Source organism: Equus quagga, chromosome 14 (genome assembly GCF_021613505.1).
Source record: "Equus quagga isolate Etosha38 chromosome 14, UCLA_HA_Equagga_1.0, whole genome shotgun sequence".
NCBI classification, from domain to species: domain Eukaryota; kingdom Metazoa; phylum Chordata; class Mammalia; order Perissodactyla; family Equidae; genus Equus; species Equus quagga.
Window position 1 is genome coordinate 78,687,634 of NC_060280.1, and position 24,088 is coordinate 78,711,721.

Genomic DNA, 24,088 nt, shown 5'->3' on the forward strand with positions numbered 1-24,088 from the left:
GGATGCATTAGAGATGCAGATTCTCAGGCCCCCTACAACCCAATGAATCAGAAACTCTTGGGGTGGAGCCCAGCAATCTGTGTTTTAAGAAGCCCTCTAGATGATCCTAATGCCTGCTAAAGTTTGAGAACCACTGGTCTAGACTATGCAAACAAAGAGGGCCTGAATGACCTGAATTCAGCATGCGTATGAGACCTCAAGGGGAAGGCCTGAAGAGACTCAGGCAAGATGCCAGCTTCCCTGTGTGTGTTCAAGGTGAGCTGACTTGGTTTTAGCCTCTGTTCTTGGGCTCTGGGTCCCCTGCCGTTTTTCAAGAAATATTGAACCAGATCAGACCACTACATTGGCACAAGATCACACTTTAGTTCGGAGACACATTTGCATAAATACTTGAAACGGATCCACCTGCAGGTGGAAGCCTGAGAACATGTGGCCCTCCACAATGCCGCCACTCCGCAGCCCTTCAGGCAATGGATTTTAATACTGGAGACAGTCAGGGTCAGTCCTGAAGACAGCTTCGGGGCACAGTTGGGAGCTTGCTTTGACATTCCCCATTGACCCCTGCTCCACACCTCTCCTTTACAGATTTTTTTCCCCTCTGAGGTAGATTATTTATCGGGGAGACCAAACAGAAGAAAATTTCTTTTTCATTTAACTTTGCTAGTCCTTTGCAAACAGGCTGACTGAGTCTCTTGTTTGGGCCAATAAGCGCACTTTTTACCTTTTAACCTAAGCCCTCTACTTGAACCCAAGCAAGGTCCGATCCGCTAGATAGTAGACTTTAGAAACTGTTGTCCATATCCTCTCTTCTTTTGTCCCTTAGAAATTCATGCCAAACTGCAGGGACTGTGACAATGGGAGGCCTGAGTAGGCCATGCCACCTCCACAGGTAGGGTCACCATAGTGGGGACCTTGGTCTGTACCCCAGCACCCCAAGTCCGTGAGCACAAGACTGGCCTCCTCCCCACTGCATCACAGGGGGCACGGCTGGCTTCCGCAGGGCTTGGCATCCTCAGGTTTTAGAGCCTTGTTGCAGGTGGCAGAGGCCTGGCCGTTGGGATCCCGGCACTCCACAGTCCGCCGCTGCCAGCCAGCTCCACAGCTGCTCGAGCACTCAGACCAGTCCCCCAGGACCCACTGTGCATTGATCAGGGGCTGGATGACATTAGTGGTTGCTCTCTCTTTGCTGTTCTGTATGCTGAAGTCCACGTCATTAGGAACAAAGAAGGTATATTTGACTTTGGGGCGAAAGACCTCACCAGGGACAGTCAGGAGCTGCACGGTCAGAGGCTCAGGCAGGGGCCGGAAGCTCTGCAGCCGCTCCAGGGTGGCAATGGAACCACTGTACTTAAGGATGGTCCCCTTCACCAAGATGTCCTGTTCTATGGCAGAGATGGCCAGGTTTCCATTGAGCAGGTACTGCCCATCGGCGGTCTTCAGTGCCAGGTAGTTCCCATCATTCTGGACCCCTGGGTGGCTCCGTTGTTTCACATCAATGTTAGTGGCACCAGCTGGGATGGTGACGATGTCATTGTAGCCATAACTATGATAGGAACAAAAAGAGATCCTTAGGATCAGTGGCTACCCAGCCCAGTGCCTCAGGAAGTTAGCATGCTGGTGACTGGAGGTAGGCAGACAAAAACCACTAGCAAATAATTAAGTAGTTGCCCCAAAATCCCAAACAAATTAGCTGCTGAGGTGGACAGGAATATTTTGTGTGTTGGGATTTTCAAGGGTTTTTGCTTGGCCTGGCAACTCTGTTTCAAAGGTCTGGAGTTTAGATGTGTGGATCTTGACAATAACAGCCCAGAGAGGAAGGCAGCCCAGAGGGGTTTGAAAAGCTGTGTCAGTGCTGCCAAACCTGGCAGCTTTTGACTCAAATATTTGAGATCACAAACACATTTAGTTCCTTGCACTGGTATAAAACTTCACTTGGCCACTTCCATACCCAGAGCTCAAACCCATGTAGGAAAATCTGTTCCACACGCTTGTTCCAGAATCCAACCAGAACAGACATCCCACTCCACCTCGCCGAGTCCGTCAGTTCCCAGCATTTGGTTACTATGGCTCTAGGGCAGGAACCAGGTAAAGCCCGCTTCCGTGGAGCCTCTGCTGGCTGTGCCCAGACACCATGAGCTGTGTTTTTCTGCGAGGATAGGATGCTGTTTGGGGAAAATGTTCAACTATATTGTAGGTCTGGGGCTTTATGTGGGATGGAGAAACCTTAGTTCTTCTTCTCCTCTGGGGTAAAAGTGTTTGAGTTACTTAGGCTGGGAAGAAAGTGATGAGGATTGCTGAGGAGCATCAGTCCCTCGCTATGCTGGCCTGACGCCCCGCCGGGCCAGCCACTCAGTCTAGGGCAGCTGTGAAAGCATCCCTGGGCCCATGTGTCGAATGCCGAAAGCAAGCCAGCCAAGGGACCAGGATCTGAATACCCCACACGCCATGCTGCTTTTTTCTATATCCTGGGAGTTTAAATTTGAAAAGATTCCCAAGTGGTCTGCTGTAGGCTGATTCTGTTCTCTGAGCCTGATGAGAATGCATGCATGCTCTTGACCTTCCTCTCTAGGAAATGCATGCAATGGCAGGAAAAAAAAGAGCCCAGGAATTCAGAAGCCTGGATTCTCTTCCTGGCTGTCATTAACTCTCAATGTGACCTGAGAAGAGTCATGTCATCGTTTTGTGCCTTAGTTTCTTCACCTGTAAATGGGGAATAATAGTATTGGCCTTGCCCACCTGATAGACTTATTTTAGAATCAAATGAGGCCACAGACGTGAAAGCACTTAAACAGATACCAGGAGCTTTATGAACGTGCGGCTCTAAGATGTGAGAGAGCTTCCGGAGTTCTCAGTTTCATGAAAGCACTGAGGCTGCCAAGGCTCCCCTTTTCTGTACCGCCTTTTCTGAAGATCCACCTGTAGCAAGGACAGGACTCGTCAGCTGTAAGGTAAGATGTCCTTCCCAAAACAGGCCTGAAAGAGCTGCTTTCTGGCAAAGGTCCTGGTTACGCAGGGTAGCTCCATTGCTGACTGACTCAGAGATGGTACATCCCTATCCATGTGGCCTCTGGCTGTCCTGTGCGCCATCCTCTCTGGGCCAGACCCTCTGCCAAGTACTCTGCCCCTCTCATGACTCCTTACAGTGACTCTGAGATAGAGAGGACTGCAGATGCTTCACAAAGAAACTGCAGCTCAATACTGCAGGGGTATCAAGTAGCAGTCACAATTCACACTTAGGCCAGTGTGATTCCAAAGCCCGGTCCACTCTGCTACTGAGGTACAGAACTGCCCGGGAGACTCACCTGGAGGGGTTGAGGGAACCGGAGACCTTCCTGCATGAGTTGCCTTTGCCCCCACACACCCCACACCTGTCCAGCTTAATAGGTGAGTCCACCACGTGGTCACAGCCAGCCTTGACACACTGGCCACGCACACAGATGGCCAGAGTCTCCGGCCCACACAGGGTGCCGTCAATCACCTGCAGCCGGGAAAGGGAAGGTAAGAGAGGGTGTGGTGAGCACAGAGGCAGCCCATGGTGGGGTCGGGCCAGGGGGCCTGAGTTCCAGAAGGATTCTCACCTTGGCCTCGAACACCTTGAACTCGCTCCTCCCCCGGGCTCGGCAGAACAACTTGCAGCGGTCCCTGGGGGACACCCCTGCATACTTGGGGACCCACTGCAGGGGGTTCCCATCCACATCCGTGTAATTGTAGGCATTGTACTTCTCACACTGCTGCTCCCTGAAGCTTTTCCCTAAAGAGAGTGAGAAACGGCATGGAGTCAACGTGCCGCACTGAGGCAGGCAGCCCCAGCTGGAGAACACCGGGATTCAGGGCACCTCTCTTCCTCCTGGTTTTGACTCAACCCCAGGACACTGGTCCTGTGTCACCTGGGCCCTACATTCCTAGACACATGTGACCTAGGTCGACGTGTGACCCTCACTCATAGAGGCAAGGATAGGAGCATCCAGGCTCAGGTGGGCTTTCTGGGATAAAATCCTTTCCATTGGAGAAGATACTAATTCTATTTTACAGATGAATAAACTCAGGGAGGAACAGGGGACAATTCAGTAAGCTTGAGAGGCATGGGTGACACATGGAGTTATATTTTTGGGCCTATGCTAATTGTGCTTTATCTTGACTTTCTTGGTGACATTGGATATGTGGTCAAAGACTCTCAGATCTGCGTCTCTGGTTCTGATCTTGCCCCTATGCCCAACTTGCAGTAATTCTGGGTGTCTATGGGGGAGCTCCATTTGTTGGTACTGCAGTTACCTCCAGCTCAGGGAACCCCAACTCCATATGGTTCCTCCATGAGCTGGTTTGATTTTCATTTGGCGATGCCATCATATTCCAGCCTGAGACTGGAATCCTGGTATCTTCTGAACATTTGAGCATCTACATTCACTATTTCTAACCTGTCATTAAGCCAGGACAATCAGGACTATATTCAGTGTCTCCATCCCACTCTCACCATCTCAGTCCACCTCACACCAGCGCAGGCCTTGCGGATTCATGCGAGACCTAGTGCCCAGCCTCCTACACACAGCCTGCCTCCTCTCCCATCCTGCTGCATGCTGCTTCCAGAACAATCTGTCTGAAGTAAGACATGGTTATTTTCGTTTTCGTTTTTGTTTTCCCATCATCCTGAAATTAAGCCTACTCTTACTGAGGTTCTCCACTCTAGCTGTGCATCTGCATGGCCTGTGGAGATTTTTCAAAACATAGATGGCCGCGCCCTATTCCTGAGATTCTGATTTCAGTACATCTGAGGAACCTGGGCCTCTGTGTTTGGAAAAGCTTCCCAGGTGACCTGACGGGACAGCCGGCACAGAGACCCCCCAGATACCATGTTAGCTTCCAAGGACCTTTGTGCTCTGGCCTAGAAATGCTAGTACCTTTTGCTTGACTCCATCTGGGTGATTCGAAGGCCCTCTCAATCCTTCCCCACCAAGCCTCCTCATCACCATCTCGATCCTCCAGGCCCTGCTCGGCCCTAACTCCCCCTGAAGCTTCTGATTAGCCCAGGCTTTTCCTTGCGCTGAAGTCCTCGTAAGCCTGGGGTCTGTGCCTCATAGATTAAGCTTTAATTGCATTGTAAAAGGGCTTTGGATCTCTCACTAGACTGCAAGTTCCTGGAGGACAGAGACCATGCTTTGTGCATTTTTATGTCATTTATAACATCTAGCACAGTTCTAGCCACACAAGAGGCACTAAACACACTTGTTGATTGCGATGGCGGACCTGGTGCGTCTGCAATCATGATATCGCCGATTGTCCATGTCTACCTTGTACCTAATACTCATTCCCCTCCCCTTTCTCTCTCTCTCTTCCCCAGGAACATGTCACCTCGCATGCCAGGCAAACTCTCTCAATTCCAGGGCAAGGTTTCTAGAGCCTCATGCCATTGCTGATCCTTCCCGTCTTGCAAAACTACAAAGCCTACAGATACCCATTAGACACCAGCCCAATGCCAGTGTGTCTCTGCACTTGGAAGAATCTCTTGGAAAGCTCCCTTATCTTTTGCTGCCTGCCAGTACTTCCCAGAGCTGCACAAAGAGGAGCTGGATGGGATGGTGGGGAAACTTCGAATGATCCTTCTCGCCAGTTCTGCTGCTGCGCCTACTGCCCCTTAGTTAACATGTGTGCTTTCTAGCTGGTACTAGGGGCTAGGAATGTGCCAAGGGGAGGGAGAGGCGGTGTTGCTTCCTGGGAAGGTTTGTCAGGCAGTTGCCACAGCCCCAAGGGAAGATGGGCAACTCTTCTCAGAAGGAATGTGCACTAGAATCAGACTCAGAAATCCTCCCTCCGCCCTGGGCTGACTCTTGGCTGGAAAGACACTGGAGGTTTGGCTCTGACACTTGCTTTGGAAAAGACTTCCACCCTGTACACAGGCGAGGGTTCATATGCCTCCAGGAGGATTATTATCCTAGACGCCAGCCCCTCTGAAAAGCCCTCCCTCCTTCCACCGAATAAATTTGGTTAGGAGTGACATACTCTATCTCCATGTCCTGGAAGACCAGGGCAATTTCTCTCCTTGACTCTGCCATGCTCTCCCAGCACAGTGAGAAGTGTCCCGGGTCGCTAAAGGCTGCCCTGAAACTTGCTACCTCGCAGAGCCCCTTGATGTCTGGATCACAGGAGAGAGCTCTGCATCCCAGGAGACCCACCCTCTACCTCCTCTGGGGATCTGCTGCAGCAAGGTGTGGCCATAAGTGGCGATTACCATCAGGGGGGCATTCCTCTGTGTGGCATGACTGATACTTGGCTCTCCGACCCAGGCAGTATCTTCCTCCGTTCTGAGGCTCAGGGTCCTTGCACTCACGGTGTGAAAACTGGACTCCTCCTCCGCAGGTCCGGGAGCATTCTCCCCAGGGTCCCCATGGGGCCCAGCCTCCATCTACCACAGTCTGCAACACACAAGGCCACCCTGAGTCAGGAGCAGAGATGAGGAGGCCTCAGCTCTGGGTGTGACAGGGGCCCAGGGCCCTGACTTCCTCATCTAGTCATGCTCATCCTGGTGCATGGAGCTCAGTGAACTGCCTGAATCATTTGTTTAATGACTCTGTCGGCTTTGTGAACACAGGCTGTGCTGGACTTGCTCAGTACTGACCCTCCAGGGTCTAATACAGTGCCTTGCTCTTAGTGAGGTGCTCAATATTAGTTGTTGAGTGAGGCTCTTTTCCGTGTTTTTTTTTTTGCTGAGGAAGATTAGCCCTGAGCTAACATCTGTGCCAATCTTCCTCCACTTTATATGTGGGGCACTGCCACAGCAAGGCTGACAAGTAGTGTAGGTCCATGCCCAGGATCTGAACCTGTGAACCTGTGCTGCTGAAGTGGAGTGCACCGAACTTAACCACTACCCCACAGGGCCGGTCCCTGAATGAAACTCTTTTATGGGAATAAGATTTGTTCTAACGCAGCAGTTCTCCATTGGGGCCAGTTTTGTCCTCTGGGGACATTTGGCAATGTTTGGAGATATGTTGATTGTCACAACTGGGGAGGGCATGTGCTGCTGGCCTCTAGTGGGTAGAGGACAGGGCAGCTGCTAAACATCCAAGGACGAACATCCAACAGTGAGCAAGACAGCCCCCTACAACCAGACTTATGCAGCCCAAAATGTCGCTGAGGCCGAGAAGTCCTGGTCTAAAGGAATAATGGCTGGGAGGTGTTGCCACTATCTACAGCTACAGTTCCTGTGGGAAGACAATGCCGGGACATGAACAGAGTTGCTTCCAACTTTATAACTGGCCTGTGAGAATAAAGCTTTGGGCCTAGTGGGTGCACAGAGTTTTCAAAATGAAAAAAATACAAAAGTAATATTTGCTCACACAAAAATTGAAAAATATAGAAACGTGTAAAAAAGAAAGTGACACACAAAAAATACCACTACCCAGATAAAACCATTGATATGATTTTCATCAATATCCTTTCATGCTTTTGCTCTGAATATATAATCATAAAAATGTGGTGTTGTTTTACACAGATATGACTGTCATGTATGTAGTATTTTATATCTGTCTTTTCCCATTAAAAATAGATGATAAACATCATCCCATGATCATCCCACATCAACTTCTCCCGCACGGAGCTTGGCTCTGGTGCTGAGGAACGTTGGACGGACGCCCTCCTCTCCCCTCGGTAACACGAGAAGCTCAGGCTACAGGAGAGGGTCGGGACCTAGGAGAGAAGCTCAGCGTCCGAGTGGGGAGGCTGGGAGGTGGCTGAGGATGAATCCGAGAATCCTGCGCTGGCTCAGGCTTAGAGTGTGTGGCTCACTTGGCCCAGGCAGGCTCCTGAGACTCAGTGCAAAGGACACGCCACTGAGGACAGCCCTCTGGAGACAGTGTTCAGGCCACCCTGGTGATTCAGTGCTGGGCCGGGACCAGGCTGCGAAACTCAGCGGATGCTGTTTCATAGAGATGGCTCAGTGACTCGCAGTAAAAGAAATGTGAGCAGCCTCATAGTTTAGAAGTATTAAGAGCAGGGCAAAGAAGTGAATCATTTAAAACTCTCCCTGGCATTGCCTTGGTTTTTGCAAGTTTACTCTGTCCTGGGCCAAGTTTTCTCTGCCTGCTCAGAGGTGGTTCTGATTCCTCCTCCCCTCCTCCGTTTTGAGTATGGAATCCCCAAATTACTCTCATGCTCCTGACCTCTAATTATGCATTCAGCTCAGACATGGTAGGATCTGAATGCTTTTCCCTCAGTTCTTGATGGAATGCTCCTCTTCTGCTGTCGCTCTATCTGTTTATAATAGAATTCATTATGGCTTCCATTTACTGAATGCCCACGTTCTGGTCTTGGTGCTGGAGTGTTCCACGCCTATCACCAATTCTCACGAGGCCTCAAGTCAACTCCAAAACAATTCCAAAGGGGGAGTTCCCCAAACACCCAGAGAACAGGTGACATGTTCCGTCTGCTGTGAGGACAGCCTTGAAGGGCTCCTCTCGTGTGTGGATAAATATGCTTTGCTTTGTTTGTTAAAAGATGAGTGATTTTGCTTAGAAGTTATAGTTGCAGCCTGGCTCCAAGTCTTTGAGTTTGTGGGTCTCGAGCGTAGTGTCCTCCTTGGAAACAGCCCACCTCCCACCCTCTTCCCCCACCCTCCCAAGTGGCTGTCCCTCACCTTGGGCCTCTCCACTTCCTCCTCAGGCAGACAGCTGCCATCCCAGCAGAGGTGCCCAGGCCCACAGGGCGTCCCGTCAGCCCAGGGCAGGCTGCCGTTCTTCGTGTGGCAAAGGGGCTCTGTGCCATCCATGTGGCACCAGAGCTGGGCACAGATGTCCTGCGCAGAGGTGTTGGGGCAGTGGCGGAAGCCCAGCCCAAAGATCTGCTTGCACTGTTGGTCCAGGTCATAGAGGGCCCTGCGGCCTGGGAGGTCTGTCGGGAGGGGCAGGGCCGAGGTGGGGGCGTCCAGGAGACAGTCTCCTGAGAAATGGAGGAAGCAGAGGAACAAGAATAAGGGACAGGGGTTCCGTCTCTCAGCTCTCCATGGCCTCCCACGTTACACTTAAATTCCTGTTGATGGGTTTAAGGTCTAGACGTCACGGTTTCCTTGTCAGTCTGAAAACTGTCAACACTTAAACATCTATAGAGAGGTTATCCAGTTGTTGACAATCAGTAGCAAATTTTTTTCTTTTTAGGGTTGAATTTCTTTTGTTATCCAGAACATCTTATATGCATTCAGTGTGCACCTAGGGAATGCCAGCTAATTATACTACTAATCTATGTCACAATACGATGGGGGGGACGTAAATGGGCCCTTAAAAACACAGCATGCAAAATAAACCAAAGTGTTGATGTTTGGATAATCTACTATTTTTGCCACATTATTTTACCATATGTGTCCCTGCCTCCTTCAAATGAGAAGAATCAGGAATAAACTGCATTTTTGCTGCTTTACTTAAGTCAAACTTTTAACGAGGCCTGCCCCACTTGCTCTCCCACGACTTCTTCCTGCCTCTGCCATTTCTAAGCTATCATATGAGTGATCGCCCTTCTTTCCTCTACTACAAACATTCTTCCCTTCTTTCAAGCTCTGTTCAAATCCGCCTCCTCCAGACAAACCTTCTCAGACTGATTCCACCCACTTTGTCACTAATAATCGAAATTAGCCAGAACTCAGGCAACTGAGAGATGGGGCAAGGCAGAGCATGCTTCGTGGGAATGGTTGTAATGCACGGGAGGCTGAGTGAGGAAAATGTCCCCAGTCTCTTCTGATGCTAAATGTCTGCGATGCTCTGTGATGGCGCACAGCTGCCAACAGTGTAGGTGCCGTCAGCAGTCTAAGGGGGCCTCAGGGCAGAGTCCAGCCGGGCAGCTGGCAGGAGCAGCAGGGGGAAGCCTGAGGGACGCCTACCGTGCCCGCCGTCCAGGAGCTCCGTGAGGTACATGGCACTGCAGGGAGACCAAGGCAGCGTCTTGTTGAGGTGGATGAAGAGGGGCGCCATCATGTGGTGCTTGTCCATGGGCCCAAAGAGCCGCGTGCAGGGCTTGGAGTCGTCGTGAGGCATGCTGAGGACGTGCCCTGGGAATGGAGAGACCCACAGTCCGCCCCAACCACTCCGCAGCTCTCCAGCCTGCCCCACCCTGCCCTGAGGGCTCCCCCGTGGTCCAGTGCCGTCCCCTCTTCTTTCTCTCTTGAGAGAACCACACTCTGCTGACACGAAACTCCACCAGTCACTAGCTCCTCATGGGAACTGCCACCCCCTCGTTCCTTAAAGATTTCTTTTTCAGACTTCACCCTGGGCTTTTCTCCTCCAGGAAGCTTTCTCAGAGTACCAAGGAACATGGATGTCCCTTTATTTTCTGCCTCAGCCTGTCCTAAATTCATGTTCATCTCAATTATTCGCTTGCTTACAAAGCACTCTCTTTACAATGGATATTCCCATAATTGTTACTGCTTAGCTTAGATACGGCATCACAACTCTACCAGAGCATTTGTTTCACGTTCTGGCATTTTCCTGGTGACCTCTGATGATGGTCCAGGACACTATTTTAACGTTTTGGCCTTATGTTCAGGGTGGGAGTGGAGAAAGCACAGCATCTGTTTGCATAGATCACTCTGTCAGAATTATGAGGGGAAACTGGCTAAGTCTGCAGGCTGATGTTCATTCCTCAGACTCTGGGCCAGCTGCATTTGGAAGAGGCGGTCCCTCTGACACAGTGGAGTGGGCTCGGGCACGGCAGGTCTTACCTAGTTCATGGGCCAGAGTGTAGGCTGCCTGGAGCCCCTCATCCTCGATCACAGAGCAGCTCTTGTTGGGGTCGCAGATTGTGCCAATGTCCGCCACGCCCAGGGTGTCACACATCCCCTCCTTCCCACAGAAGTTCTGCTTGGCGGAGAGAGCGAGGGCGTGAAAACAGACACAGAGCAGAAAATCTTCCTGTCCCTGCTCCTCCTGAGTGGAAGGAAACTTTCAAAGCCAAACGCCCTATCTCTTCACATAGGCCACCGTGCGAGGAAGCACGTTTCTCTTTCTACGTCGGTGTGTCCTAGGGCCAGCCAGGACTTGGGAGGCAGGACAGCATATGACTAAGAGCACTGACCCTGCAGTAGGACTCCTGGGACTGACTTTCAGCACTGCCACTGGTGGCTGCTCTGCGCCTCAGTTTCCCTAGTTGCAAAATGGGGCTAAGGGCAGTCACGTTGTGGGGTCGTTGTGAGGACTGAGGAGTGAATAGGGCCTGGCATACATTATTACACTCTCTAGACTTCAGGAAGCTGCCTGTTTAAATCACACCAGTGGGTAGGCCTCCTGAACCGTGAAGATGGACCTCCTCTCTTAATTCCATCTCCAGATCTCTCACTGGGCAGTCTGAGCCCATTTCTTCTTGTTATGACCTCAGCAGACAGCTGGTCACAAACTTTTGGAAAAGAGCCCTTATGAGATTCTTCTCCTTCCCTTGCAAATACCTCACACTTGTCCTCATGACCTCCTCCTCATAGTTGCACACACGAGGCTCCTGGTGTCCAGCTGGGGCCAGCAGGCAGACATTTCCCATGTTTGGGCAGGCCTAGCGGTCCTCCCTTTGATCCGCCCATCCCGCCTCCCTTCCTCCGTGGGGTTTCTGGAGCCAGTCCACAGACCTGTCTGGTGAGCAGAATGGCTGTGTCAAAGTGTTCTGGGTGCCGGTCGCTGGGCTGGTTGAAACGCCGCTGCCAGTTGCAGAAGTTGCGCAGCGTCAGCCCCCCGTTGTCAGACACTTCGGGGCCCCATTGTTCATCTTCCACGATCAGCACTTTGACCACCATCAGGTTGATGGAATTCCTAATGCTGGGGTGCTTGTAGATGCGGGCTGCCACGGACATCAGCGTCAGGATGTGGTTCTGTCAAGAAGGAGGGAACAGGCAGAGTGAAGGGTTCCATCTCCTGGCCTGTTGCCTGCCTACTGCCACCACTCCTTCTTAGGCACCCCGTGTGCCAGGCTCTGTGCTGAGCATTTGACAGACAGCATCTCGATGAAGATTCGCAAAAGCCCTAAAACATCTGGAATTACTTCTCTTCATTTTACAGATAAGAAAATCGAGGCTCGGTAACCGGCCCAAGATCACAAAGCTGACACATGTACAGCCAGCATTTGAACCCAGACTGCTTGGCTCCAAAGCTTTTCACATCTAGGCCAGCCACACGTGGCTATGTAAATCTAAATTAATTAAAATTCAATAAAACTAAAATTATAGTTCCTCTGTCACACTGGTCACATTTCAAGTGCGTCAATAGCCATCTATGGCTCGTGGCTACTGATTTGGACTGAGCAGACAGAACGTTTCCACTGTCACAGAAAGTTCTATTGCACTGCACTGGTTATTCTGCCTTAACCTTGACACCAACTGTCTCCCTGCCAGCTACTCCCGTGCCCGCCCTGTTCTCAGCCCAGAAGCAATGATTTGAGTGCTCAAGGTTAGTCGAATTTCCCTCTTAGAATCCAGTCGAGCATTTTCCTGGTGTCTGTTGGGGTAATCTCCACTCTTCAGGATGGGAATTGTTAATGCCGAAGACGTCGCTCTAATAGTGACTACTAACAATGGTTACTCCACAGCCACAGGGCCCCCACTTTACACGTCCCCTCATTAAATGCTCACAATAACTCTGTGAAGTAGGTATTGTAATCCCGATTTTATGAATGAGGAAGTGGAGGTTCCCACAGGTCAGATAACTTGTCTAAGGTCACATTGCTCTTAAAGCCAGATGCCAGGCCAGGCGCGTCTGTCTCCTAGGTCCACATTCTGCTCATTAAGTTTCCCAGTGCTTGGCCTCCTGGTTTCTGCCTGGACAGCCCCAAAGGGTTTATTCCCTTCTGCCTGGGGCTTGAGAGAATCCAGTGGGCCTAATGAGAGCCAGGCGCTGAGGATCACACCTGCCCTTAGTTCCATCCGCTGAAGGAGTCTATGTCATCGCTTGGCCTCTGTCCCATCCCTGGGCTGCCAACTGCTCCCACAGCTTTGGAGGCAGCCAGGCAGAGCTCACTTTCCAGCCTCAGGCACCTCCAGAAGTGAGTCCTCTTGGGTTACTTTGCAGAAGCAGAGACAAAGGGGCAGAGGCACATCCTCCTTCAGTCAGGAGTATGGCCAGCCGAACTGCCACCTACTTGCCCTGCTCCCTGTTCCCTAGGGCAACACCTCCCGTAGCCTCTCTTTCTTCCCTCCTGTGGTCTGGAGGTGGGAGTGGAAGGAGGCAAAAGGGGGGGTGAAAGGCTAGATAGGGACATTCCATCCGCAGAGGCCATGTGTGGGAGTTCCAGACGAATCCCATTATTTGTGAATGGGATCTGTCTGTTCACCTCGCAGGAAACAAGCCAGCTATTTTGTAAGCCCTACAAACAGGGGTTGGCAGGTTATTTAGCATGTCAAGCACTCCAGCTATGTTTAGGCTGATGTAAACATCTTATCAGCAAAGCTGAAACTTGGCACTTGCTCCTGGAGTTGGATTCCTGAGGGAAACAAGCAATCACATCATTATGCAACTGGGGGTGAGGGCTGAAGAATGGTAGCTTGCTGAGGCTCCTTCCTGGCCAGGTCTTCACTGCTTCCAGGGGCAGAAAGAGTCTCCCGGTCTCTTGCCCTAGGAAGGGCCAGGGGCTGATGGGCTTGGGATCAACCCCTGGAATTTCTTCCAAGGCAACCTGCAACCGTCCTCACAAGATTTCTTCCCTTTGAATCCCAACTTCGCAATCTCAAAACGGGGGCGACGATGTCTTACAAAGATGATATGAAGACAAGAGATGCCAGTTGCTCAGCACGGTCCCAGAAGGCTCAAGATAAGGAACTGAAGACTTGAGGTTTAAGAATGGCCTGCATTCCCACACTGACCAGAGCTGACTCTAAGGCAATGCAGGTGAGCAGAGACCATGCAACGGCCATGTCCCCAGTGAAAACCAAAGGCACATGGGTGCAAACTGCTGCATGAGGATCGGGTGAGGCATCGGGCTTCCCAACACTAAGGTCTTCAGGGAGTCTCCTTTGCAGATCAGGGAGCTCATATCATCTCTTCCAGACGCTGAATAACTGTCAGGCTGAGCCGGCTTGAGAGCCACTGTCCTTCAAGGCTGTGGGTTAGACTTGAGGACATTTCAAAGTCCTTCTGGCTGCTATCTCAGGAGATAATTTCTATTGCAAGAGGGCTCCAAGGATTATGTGGTGCAGTGTTTCTTTTCAAATCCCAAATCCTGGTCCCACTTACCTCCCCTTCTCTCTTGTCTCACTGAGCTTTTGGAGACAGGAAGCGCCACCATCCCCACCGTTAGGTCCTCTGGGAAACAGTGGCAGGAATGCCTGACATTCGCAGTGCATCTTACAGTGCCCTAGGGGGAAGGACCACTGGGCCTGGAGGGGTGGGTGGCCGTGAGTCTGTGAGCCTTCGATTCTCAGCCAATCCCCTGGGCCGAAAGGGCAGGCCTGACTTACAGTCCCACAGAAAGCTGGCTCAGGGGCTGGTCAGGGAGAAGGTTAGATGGCTCGCTCCACTACCTGGTGTCTATTTATACCTTCCTATGCACCATACAGCGTAGGCTGCTTGCTGGAGTATGTGAAGGAGATTGCGGCCCTGGTGGAGTGGGAGCCCCAGCCCAGCAGGCAACCTCCAACAACCACGTCAGGTAGGTCGGAGCCCATGACCAGCCTGGCCAAGGGTGGTTAAGCAACCCTGCTCCTGAATGGCTGGGGATCCCACGCCCTTAATTCTCATTAGGGAAAGCCAGGACATTTTCGGGAGTCTCCTTCTCCACTGGCACCCCCAGGACCTGGAAAAGAGAATAAATGCCCCGGCCGGGACAGAGCCTTCTTTGACTCTTTGACCTACAAACAAGGAGATTCCTCCCCCAGAGCTCCCGTGGCAGCCAAAGCAGCCTATGGTGGGAGTCTCGGGGAAGGCTGGGCCCGGGCCAGACGCATTTCCAGCAGCTCCCTCTGCTCAGAACGTCATCCTTTACGCTTTGCTATTTGCTCTTCACACTGTGGGTCCTACCACGTTTCCTTGCAGCACGCCTGGGAGAGGCAAGGAGAGGAAGAGTGGGAACATGGAAACCCTCTGACCCCAGCAACGGGCGCCATTACTGGTCCTTCCGGGTATCTCTCTGGGGCCTGAGCCTGTGCTGGGAAGGTGGTGCGGTGGAAGCAAAGGAAGAGGGAAAGAAGCAAGAGGAGAAAAGGGGGGGGGGGGGTCCAGCATGATGTTATTCACCTCTCCTCGTTCTCCAAACAGCAGGGGGTGGGCCACCTCTCCAAAGCACATTCTTACCAGAACCACAAGAAGTCGAGCTGAGCAAGCTGAAAGGTAGGGCTTTCTGCCGCGTGGGACAGCAGAGCGGGCACAGCAGTGGCTGGTGTGAGGGCGTGTGACCACAATGCCCTCCTACTCTGTCAAATGCCATCACTGAAGACAACTCTGCTATCAGTCAGGCTTTGTGGAGCACCTACTCTGCCCCAGGCACTGGGTCAGGTGCTTTCCATATTTTATTGTATCCTCAAGAAAACACTAGGACATTGGTATAACTATTCCTATTCTGCTGGTGAAGAAAGTAAGGCACAGAGAAATCGGTAACATGCTCAACGACACTCAGCTATTTCTATTACCCTTCAAAGTCTATGCTCTTAATCACCACACTGACTGCTACCCGTCTTTGCTGCTGTGAGGAAAACTACAGCACCGCCAAAACAGACCCGAACCCTTGTCTATGTACCCCCACCCCCTGCACTGTAGGGGAGGTCAAGTGGCCAATCAAAGGCCTTTGGATATTAAGGCGTTTTCCTTGGGAAATATTTCATATTGTTGATCATTCTGACTGCAGCAGACTCATTCTTTTGCCAGCGGGAGAACACAATGCACACGTATGTAACACTTGTCTTTCGCAAGTGAAGACAGGAGACTATCAGTGCCACTCCTAGGACCCTCTCTGCTAAGCAGAGAGTCCAGAAGCCCGGCTTGTAGCTCATATACTGGCAGGACAGATTTCCCAGACTGAGTGTGCGGCACTGCTCAGCCACCACTCGCTCCTTTCCTGCTCCAGTTTCATCCAGGGAACAATTAGCAGTGGCCGGATGCAGACAGAGTTAATGGTCTCTTCCGAGGTGGTCCCTCCTTTCAGAAAGCCCCCTTTGTCTAAGCTCCTTAACTCTGAAACCAGATAAGAAGGTGGGAGGCAGGGGCCCCTTCTGTCAAGGGATTAAGTGAGCTCAAGTGTACCGAGTTCTGGAAAACTTCATCGTCGCTTAGCGGTAAGACCAGCCTCGAGCACAGCTGATTCTTTCTCTAGGCCTTGAAGGTGGAGGGCCTCCCGCTTTGGCTGGGCATCTTTGGACTGCTGGATTCAAGGACCCGTTCCCACAACACACACCAGTGTCGGGGGTGAGAGAGGCACAGAGCTGCAGAGCCTCCTCGTGCTGAAGCAGCAGCGTGGCACAAGAAAGAAGAGCAGTAGGCTCAGGGTCCGGACACGGCTTGCACACCCAGCCCTGCCGCTTACTAGCCATGTACGAGAAAGTCACATGTCCTTCCTCCTCTGCCTCCCTCACAGGTATTTACACTGAGGTGATATGTGTAAACCACTCTGCAAATTGAACACACTCAGAGAGTGGCTTCCCCACATAGTGCTGAACTTTCCAGAAGTCTCATAATGAAGCAGTCTCACAGATGCTTCAACTCGAATTGATTACCTGGTCCAGGTATCTTGCTTCACAGCGGAGGAAATCCAAGCCCTCGAGGGGGGCAAAGTCTCTCTTCATCCTTGCCACACACCCCGCAGTTGCTAAGACACCCCAAACACCTTCCATCTGTGTGAATGAAGTCTGCAGAGCCTCCCTGAAGAGTTACTCATAAAGAGCTGGATCCTATTTTGGGGCGATGGGTCTGGGCAGGCGAGGTCTTGAGGACCTGGGACTTGACATTCACTTCCTTTTGGCTGGGCTCATGGGCCTGTTTGGGAAGCCCAGGGGACTGAGCTGAGAACTGCTGGTGAGCAGTTAGAGCAGAGGGGCCAGTAGGCGGTCATAGAAACAGCTGTGCCTCAGCTGCTGCCCCACCCAGCATCATGACAACAGACGCACAGGTGGGCTGTGACATGAGACCAAGGGGCGGTGATGGGGCTGGTTGAGCTGAGAGGGGACTTTTCTTTCAGGTGTGAGACCTGGAAGTAGATGCTTAGAGAGAGGCACCGCCTTCACAGATGCCTGATGTCTATTCTGATGTGCTCTCTTGACCTGCGTGGGTTGGCTGGGTGCAGAGGTGTGTCTGTGAATGGTCCAGAGACCTGCATATGTGGAGAGGGAGGAGATGGCACAAGTACGTGCTTGGTCATCCAGCCAGGAGTCATTTGAGGGTGGAAGTGCTCCTGGGTGGCTCTGCAAAGAGAACGCTGACTTGTCTGGTGCAACCCTGGGGCAAGCCCAGCCCAACCTCCTGCTTTAGTGGCCTGGGAATCCTGGAGCCCAGCACCAACGCATGTCTGCTTCTAGATGCTCTGATATCTGGAGATGCCAAGTATGTCCTTGAAGCAAATACTCAGTATCTTAAGTGTCTAGGTGATGAGCTGAGAGAGTAGATGGTAGGAAGGTGTTAGGGAGGACATTTTGGCTCTGAAGACTGAAAAGCAATTACGTTTTCTGTTGCTTCTCTGTGTTCTTGCTGCCTTTCCTACCTCCTGGTTCTCAGGCAGATGTCAGAAACTGGTCCGTGTGTGTGTGTCAGGGGGACTCAGTATCTCATCTCTGGGTTTGCAATGAACGCACTTCAGCTTCTTTCTGGTGGAGACCCCTAGTCAGCCCCTGACCTGAGATGGGAGAAGCCCCACTTGCCGCCCTCTTGAGGATGTGCTTGGGGAAAGGAGTCAGAGAAGGTGACTGGTGCCTCTGCCTGCTCTCAGAGTAGACAGGGAACCAGATATTCAATCAGCGTAGACACAAAGCCCATGGGGCTCAAAGCTGAAGGCTTCGAAGCACCGAAGGCTCAAAGCTGCCTTACCATGCTCTGGGAGAAACAAATACCACAACAGCGCACAGGGAAGCCTGCCCGGGGTTTAACCGGCCCCTGCAGTAGCTAGAGGAGCAGCCACATGGACCTCTCACCCCTAGCTCTTTCCATCCTTCCATGTAGAGTGCATTTCCCAGTGACTGCAGAGTAAGAAAGATGGGGTGAGAAACAGAAGAGCTGACTGCGCCTCATCTAGACTATTCTGTACAAGTGATACCTGAGCACTTGGTGTCCCCAACAGTCGGGCACAGGCTGAGCCTAGAATAGGGTTCCCAGCCACGACTGCCATCGTTGAAAAAGTGTCAACTGAGCTGCAGCAGTGGCTAGCATCCCTGTTTCAGGGGACTATGGCCTCTGGGCAGGTCAGTTCTTCTCTGCCTGGCACATCTCTGGTTCCGTGCTCCCAGGGGAAGAGAAAGTCCGGCCCTCTCCTGGAACCCTTACAGTTCACCTGGTCCTTGGGGGAGCTGCTGGGGCATAGGGTGACACAGACACCTCCTGCTGAGTCTGCACCATCTTTGAATCTAGTTAGAAATGTTATGGCTACAGGAGCTGTCCCCTCGACTCAGTTTTCCTGGTTAGGGAGTAGTGTCTGGGCTGACAGCAGCTGGGGTGGACCAAGTTTAGTTCTGGCTCCACTAGGAATATTAACTGAGTTCATACCCCACTCCCTTCTCCCCTCCCTTTTCCACTGAAGCTTCAGTTTCCCAGGCTGAGCCCCCAGGCAGAAATTCTGTTCCCCTCCCTTCTCGTGCTGATGCTGGCACTACAAAGTTCTGCCAGGGCTGAGTGCCAGGTTGGCAAGGTAGTCCTTACCCCTTGATCAGAACCAGCTGGGCACACAGAAGTTGGGCAGCCCCCTTCCAGGTTCAGCTCCCTCCAAACAATGTCCTCTACTTATGGCAACCTCAGTTCTGGCCGCAAAGGGAACGAAATAGCCCTATCTTTTCATCCCAGCTGCCTTTCCTTGGGAGCCTCTCAGGTCTGGAGACAGTAGAGAGCTGAGAAATGGGGGGGGGGGGGGGGGGGGGGGGGGGGGGGGGGGGTTTTTTCCAAAAGGTTAAGTTTTCATCTCTGTTGGGAGAGGCAGGTGCCCGGGGGAGGGGCGGGGGGAGATGCTTTAAAACACTTTCAGTTCAGTTTGACAAGTGCTGCAGGAGATTCAAGATGCGAGGGGTGGGGCGAGCAGGAGAGGGGAGGAAGCACCAGGACCTCCACTCTAAATTGGAAGGGACACGGTGGGGTGGGGCAGCAGGTAGCCCAGGTGTCAGAGGTTAAGCAAAGAGTTACAGCGCTTTCTCAGAAAGGCAAGAACCTTGTCTGGGGTCGATCTTGGAGGGTGAGAAACGTGGAGGGTTTTCTCAGAGGGACTGGAAAGGGAAGAATTTGGAGACTCTGGGAGGTGACCGGGAGCCTCCAGGCAAAGCGAGTCCTACCTGTAGGTCGGCTCCATAGAAGGCGGCCATGGACGCATCGGCCACCAGCAGCGTTTCCACGAAGCGAGCCTCAGACACAAACCGCTTGGTTCTACTCGTGGCCCCCAGGGGTGGTGGCAGCTCGCTGGCGCCTTCTGCCTCCTCTTCGTTGCCCCCCTCTTCCTCCTCCTCCTCCTCTTCCTTCTCCAGCTCGTCGTCTCCTCTCTCCTGCCTCCGACCCTCTCCCTTCTTCACCTCCCACTCGGGTCCTCCAGGGAGCGGGTGGGCTTCGGCGGCGGCGGCGAGCCCGGGCCCCCAGCGCTGCAGGCGGTGCGGCTGGTGCAGGGAGCCCCCGGCCCCCTGCGGCTGGATGGTGAACTCCTCGCCGTCCAGCAGGAAGGAGCCGCTCAGCCCGCGGCACAGGCTGACGGCCGCCAGCGACTCGGGCTCCCCATTCACCGTGCCCGAGAAGAAGCAGTCGCGCAGCTCCCGCTCGCCCCCGGCCGCCTCGCCCGAGCCCCCGAGGCGCTCGATCTTGAACTCGGGCGCCAGGAAGCTGGCGTCGGGCGCCAGGCGCAGCACGAAGCCCTTGCCGAAGGCGGACAGGTGGAGCGCGAGCTCGCCCGCGCTGCCCGGCAACCGCGTGGGCACCACCAGCTCCGAGGCCTGCCCCCCGCCGCCGGGCCGGGCCGGGGCCCCGCGGGCGAGCGGCGGCGGCGGCGGCGGCAGCAGCAGCAGCAGCAGCAGCGGGAGCGGCGGCCACCGGGGGGCGGCGCGGGGCATGGGGGCTCCGGCTGCGGCGCAGGCGAGGGAAGAAGCCGGCCCGGCGCGGGCAGGTGCTGGCGGCGCGCGCGCGGCCCGGCCGCTCCCTCCAGCAAAAAGCAGCTCAATCAGCTCGCCGGCCGACTTGGCCAGCGGGCGCCCGGCGGCGGCGGCGGTGCCCCGGCGGCCCCTCGGGCTGGCGCAGCCCGCTCCTCCCGCGCCCGCCCGCCGATCCGAGCGCGAGCAACTGGCGCCCCGGCCGCGTGCGCCGGTCCTCCGCCCCTGCCCCGCGCGGCGTCCCCGCGCACCCGCCTCCAGCCTCCTCCCCACCCCGGGAAGCACCGAGTGGGCTGCCGAGCCCTTCGTATTTATACTTCCTTCCCGGCTTTGACATAAGAGGTTTATTTTTGATCTCTCACTATTCCCGTTTCCCCTCCCCTGGGATCAGAGAGAGAAACTGAAAAGAGGGGGAGAGAGAGGAGAGAAAAAATTTTTTTGGATGAAATGTAAAACCAATCAGGAGCCAGCGAGACTCGCCCCCCGCTGCCCCCACCCCCCACCCTCCACCCCTCCCCGCTGCCCCCCTTAAGTGTCAACTCCAACTTTTTTCCCCTTCCCTTTACGCGCGTTCCCACGTTAACTCCTACGATGCTGTACTGGCCCTTCAGGCAGAGTCTTTGAGGAGGCCCCAGTCTCTCTCCTCTAAGGCCAAGTGCCCAGGACACGTCCTCCGAAGAGGCTTCTGCACTGACCCCAGCGACAGCGTTCGGATCCTTGTAGAGTCGCTCTGGAGATCCGACTGTGTAGAGGAATGATCTCTGGAGAAGGTTCCAGAGCTTTTAATTGTAAAGCAAAAGAAGGAGGTGGGAAAGGTCATACTAAAATCATGCTTCCCACTAAAACCACATTCTCACCCAAAGGGATCGGGGGAAAAATTACCACCTGGTTAACCAACCAAAGACTCTGGGCCGACCTCCTCGGAGGCAGAGCTCAGCACAGCGGTAAATTACCAGGGGTGAGGTTGGCAGCGAAGCGGACTCACCCCAGAGGGAAGGTCAGCGTTTCGCTAGGAGGGCACCGGATCTCCAGGAACGGCAGGTCTGGCCCTGAAAACTCCGCTTGAATACTGCCCAGGCAGGCGGGCTGCCACTGCACTGTCCGCAGCTGTGGGTACAAATGTGTATGAGAGTTGATTCATTCTGTCTCACACTGCCACCTCCCCCTGGGATGAGAGGGGACTGAAACCCAGAGAGAGAGGAATGGCATGGTCTACAGTCCTCTCTCAAGACCACAAAATGCAGCACTTAGTGGCACCCTGACAATGCACAGATCTGGGCTGGATTCAGGGGCCTGTCTCTAAGTATGGGCTCTGGGGTTGCCCCTCACTGCGCTTGCTCCAAGCTGAACTGTCGGTGTGGGAGAGTCATTGGGATCAGGACCTTTAAGTCCTCACCTACCCACCGGCTACCCCGTTCTCCGGCCAGGTTGGGGGTACTGATGGTTGAGGTCATCCCTGCTTCCTTTTAGCCCATTGAGCTCCTCTCAGGAGCTCTTTCCAGAACTTCAGCATGCACGTGAGCCGCTCAGGGCTTGTTCCTGCAAAGAGGAGGCTCTTACACACACAAGTACTTTTGCGACTACAGAACCTGGAGGAAGCCCTGACAAATTCCCTCCCAGTGTCCCCCCTCTCTACTCTCTCAGAAACACAGAAGGATGGCTTTGAATTAGACGAAAGGATGAACTCCCCAACCTAGTATACTGCTGAATTGTCTTTCCTGGATAATTTACAAGATAGGAGCCACTCAAGTCTTGGATGTTTTGGGGAAATATTTCTGGAGGCAGGGGAATGGAAAGAAAATGGCCTCTTCAATCCTTTTCCAAAACTGAGGAGAACACTTCATCCCAGCACAACGGTGTAATAGTCTGGGAGAGTCTGCCCTGGGCAGGCAATTTTGTTTGAGGCCTGTTGTAGCATTTTGATCATAGGTCTGTGCTTCTTAAAGCCCCTTCTTCTCCATTCCCCTTTGTGAGCATCTGAGAGGAGCAGGACCCAGCGGCTGCGCCCAGTTCCACTTCCTCTCCTGCACATGTATTAATGGCTACAAGTGCGGGACTTAATGGGACCAGGGAATGTCTTGAATGTCCTTGGAGCCCTCTGGTCTCAGTTGAGAAGGTTGTGGGAATTTTTTTTTTTTTTAAATAGAATGAAATGCCCCCAAAGATAGCCCTTTGGAGAGAGAAGTCAGATAGTGAACTCTGGAGTTTATTCTGCTCCATTCTGACAACAACAACAACAGCTGCTCGCTGGCTCACTGCTGGGTTCAGCCTGCAGGGCTGCCCCTCCACCCTGGGGTTCACCCTTCCCAGGAGATGTGCCTTGCTGCTAACTTCCAGGGTGGCGCCTGTCACTTGCAGTGCAACCTCAAGGTGTCAGGCTTGCCTTACCTATGCTTAAATCGGGTGCCCTTGCCACTAGGACTGAGAAGGGTCCCTGGCTTGTGGCGAAAGCCCTTAGGAGAACGGCAGATGATAACAGTCCAGCAAGACAAACACCAACCAAGCGCCAATCCCAGAGGGCGACTCTGCCAATTCCCGATTTCCTACATTACCATGTTCTTTCCCAAAATATATTACTGCGGGGGGTGGCCGACTACAGCCAGTCGGCTAAATCCTGCACCCTGCCTGTTTTTGTAGAGTCCACAAGCTAAGAATGGTTTTTACATGTTTTAAACGGCTGAAAAAAAGGAAAAAGAATAATAAAATTTCATGGCACTTGGAAATGGTGTGAAATTCAAATTTCAGTGTGCATAAATAAGGTTTCACTGGAATGCAGCCACAGCCGTTCCCTGACACGCTGGCTGTGCTTGTGCTGCAGGGGCTGAGTTCAGTGAGCCTGAAATGTGTCTGCTCTCCAGCCCTTTGCAGAGAAGGCTGGTGACTCCCGACTGTGGTGAAGCAGTCAGAATTTGGAGTCCGCAAATGTGGGATGTGGGATTATTCAGACTGAGTATCTGTGATTCATATGGAATAAGAAGCTCAAAATAATTTGTTGCTCTGAATATGAAGGGGAAATTATATAAAAATAAAAATTAAAATATCTATGTTTGCCTTTCATTCTGTATCTAGCAGTTAATTATTATTTAGTTAGTCCTTAAATGATTAAAGGACTTTCATGTTTATAGTACCTTATACAGTAGGTCTAGTGTGAATTTTAAGATTTTAATTGGCTTATACTGTTAGTAACTGGTTCTGTCTTAGGTTGTAACCGGAGTTTGTTAGAGTGACTTTTATAAATTTATACTGTATACTAAGCTCTGGTATCCTCTAGAACCTCCTTCCGATGGGAAGAGACATTGGTGGTCATCTCATCCACTTCCGCTCGCGTTTTCCAGAGAAGAAACAGAAGTGCGGAGGTTATAGTGATGTGCCCAGAGACGCATAATTGGAGGTAAAATTTTTCCTAAAATACCATAGTACCCCCCCAGCATGAAGATAAAGAAACTGTATGGCTTTAAAATTTCATTTGCAATTCATACTTTTTAGTTAAAATTGAGTGCTTACTCTGGGCCAGGCATTGTTCTAAAGGCTCATTTAAATTTAATTTTCATTTAATCCTCGGTAATAATAGCGTCATCTTCTGAGTGTTTGCTGTGGGCTGGACACTGTGCTGAACAGCTTACAAATATTATACCACTTCGTCATTGTGATCACCCTCCGAAAAAGGCATCCTGCAGATGCAAAAGCAGGTTCAGAGAGGTTAGGGAACTTGCTCACCGTCGCTCAGTTAACAAGTCAAGGAAACAGTGTTCTTAACTAAGGCCGCATTCATAAACTACCAGTTAAATACACTATTTTTCTGGTGATAATGTCCTACACTGAATTAAGTGTTCCTTTGTTCAGAACTGAGGATTAAATTATGATATTACAGAGCTGGACGGCACTTGAGGA

General features: G+C 52.4%; 1 protein-coding gene across 2 annotated transcripts; it reads right to left on the bottom strand.

The window, feature by feature from the left end:
• Positions 1–343: 343 nt before the first annotated feature.
• Positions 344–20,311, bottom strand: ADAMTS8 (ADAM metallopeptidase with thrombospondin type 1 motif 8). Of its 2 annotated transcripts, XM_046638684.1 has the most exons (10): positions 19,400–20,311; positions 11,588–11,827; positions 10,694–10,829; positions 9,857–10,024; positions 8,624–8,925; positions 6,224–6,407; positions 3,579–3,751; positions 3,303–3,478; positions 2,797–2,916; positions 1,406–1,543 (listed from the first exon to the last, which is right to left on the bottom strand). In XM_046638684.1, the coding sequence occupies exons 1-9, from the start codon at positions 20,159–20,161 to the stop codon at positions 2,805–2,807; spliced, it is 2,253 nt and encodes a 750-aa protein (XP_046494640.1). In that variant the 5' UTR covers positions 20,162–20,311; the 3' UTR covers positions 1,406–1,543; positions 2,797–2,804. The 2 variants fall into 2 exon arrangements, with proteins under 2 accessions (XP_046494639.1, XP_046494640.1); XM_046638683.1 differs by lacking the exon at positions 2,797–2,916 and having other exon boundaries at positions 344–1,543.
• Positions 20,312–24,088: the final 3,777 nt, after the last annotated feature.

Coding starts and splice junctions, on each gene's coding strand:
- ADAMTS8 (XM_046638683.1), bottom strand. CDS start 20,161: ATGCCCCGCGCCGCCCCCCGGTGGCCGCCGCTCCCGCTGCTGCTGCTG. Junction 11,828..19,399: donor TCTATGGAGCCGACCTACAG/GTAGGACTCGCT, acceptor CCTTCTTGACAG/AACCACATCCTGACGCTGAT. Junction 3,479..3,578: donor TCAAGGTGTTCGAGGCCAAG/GTGAGAATCCTT, acceptor TCCCGGCTGCAG/GTGATTGACGGCACCCTGTG.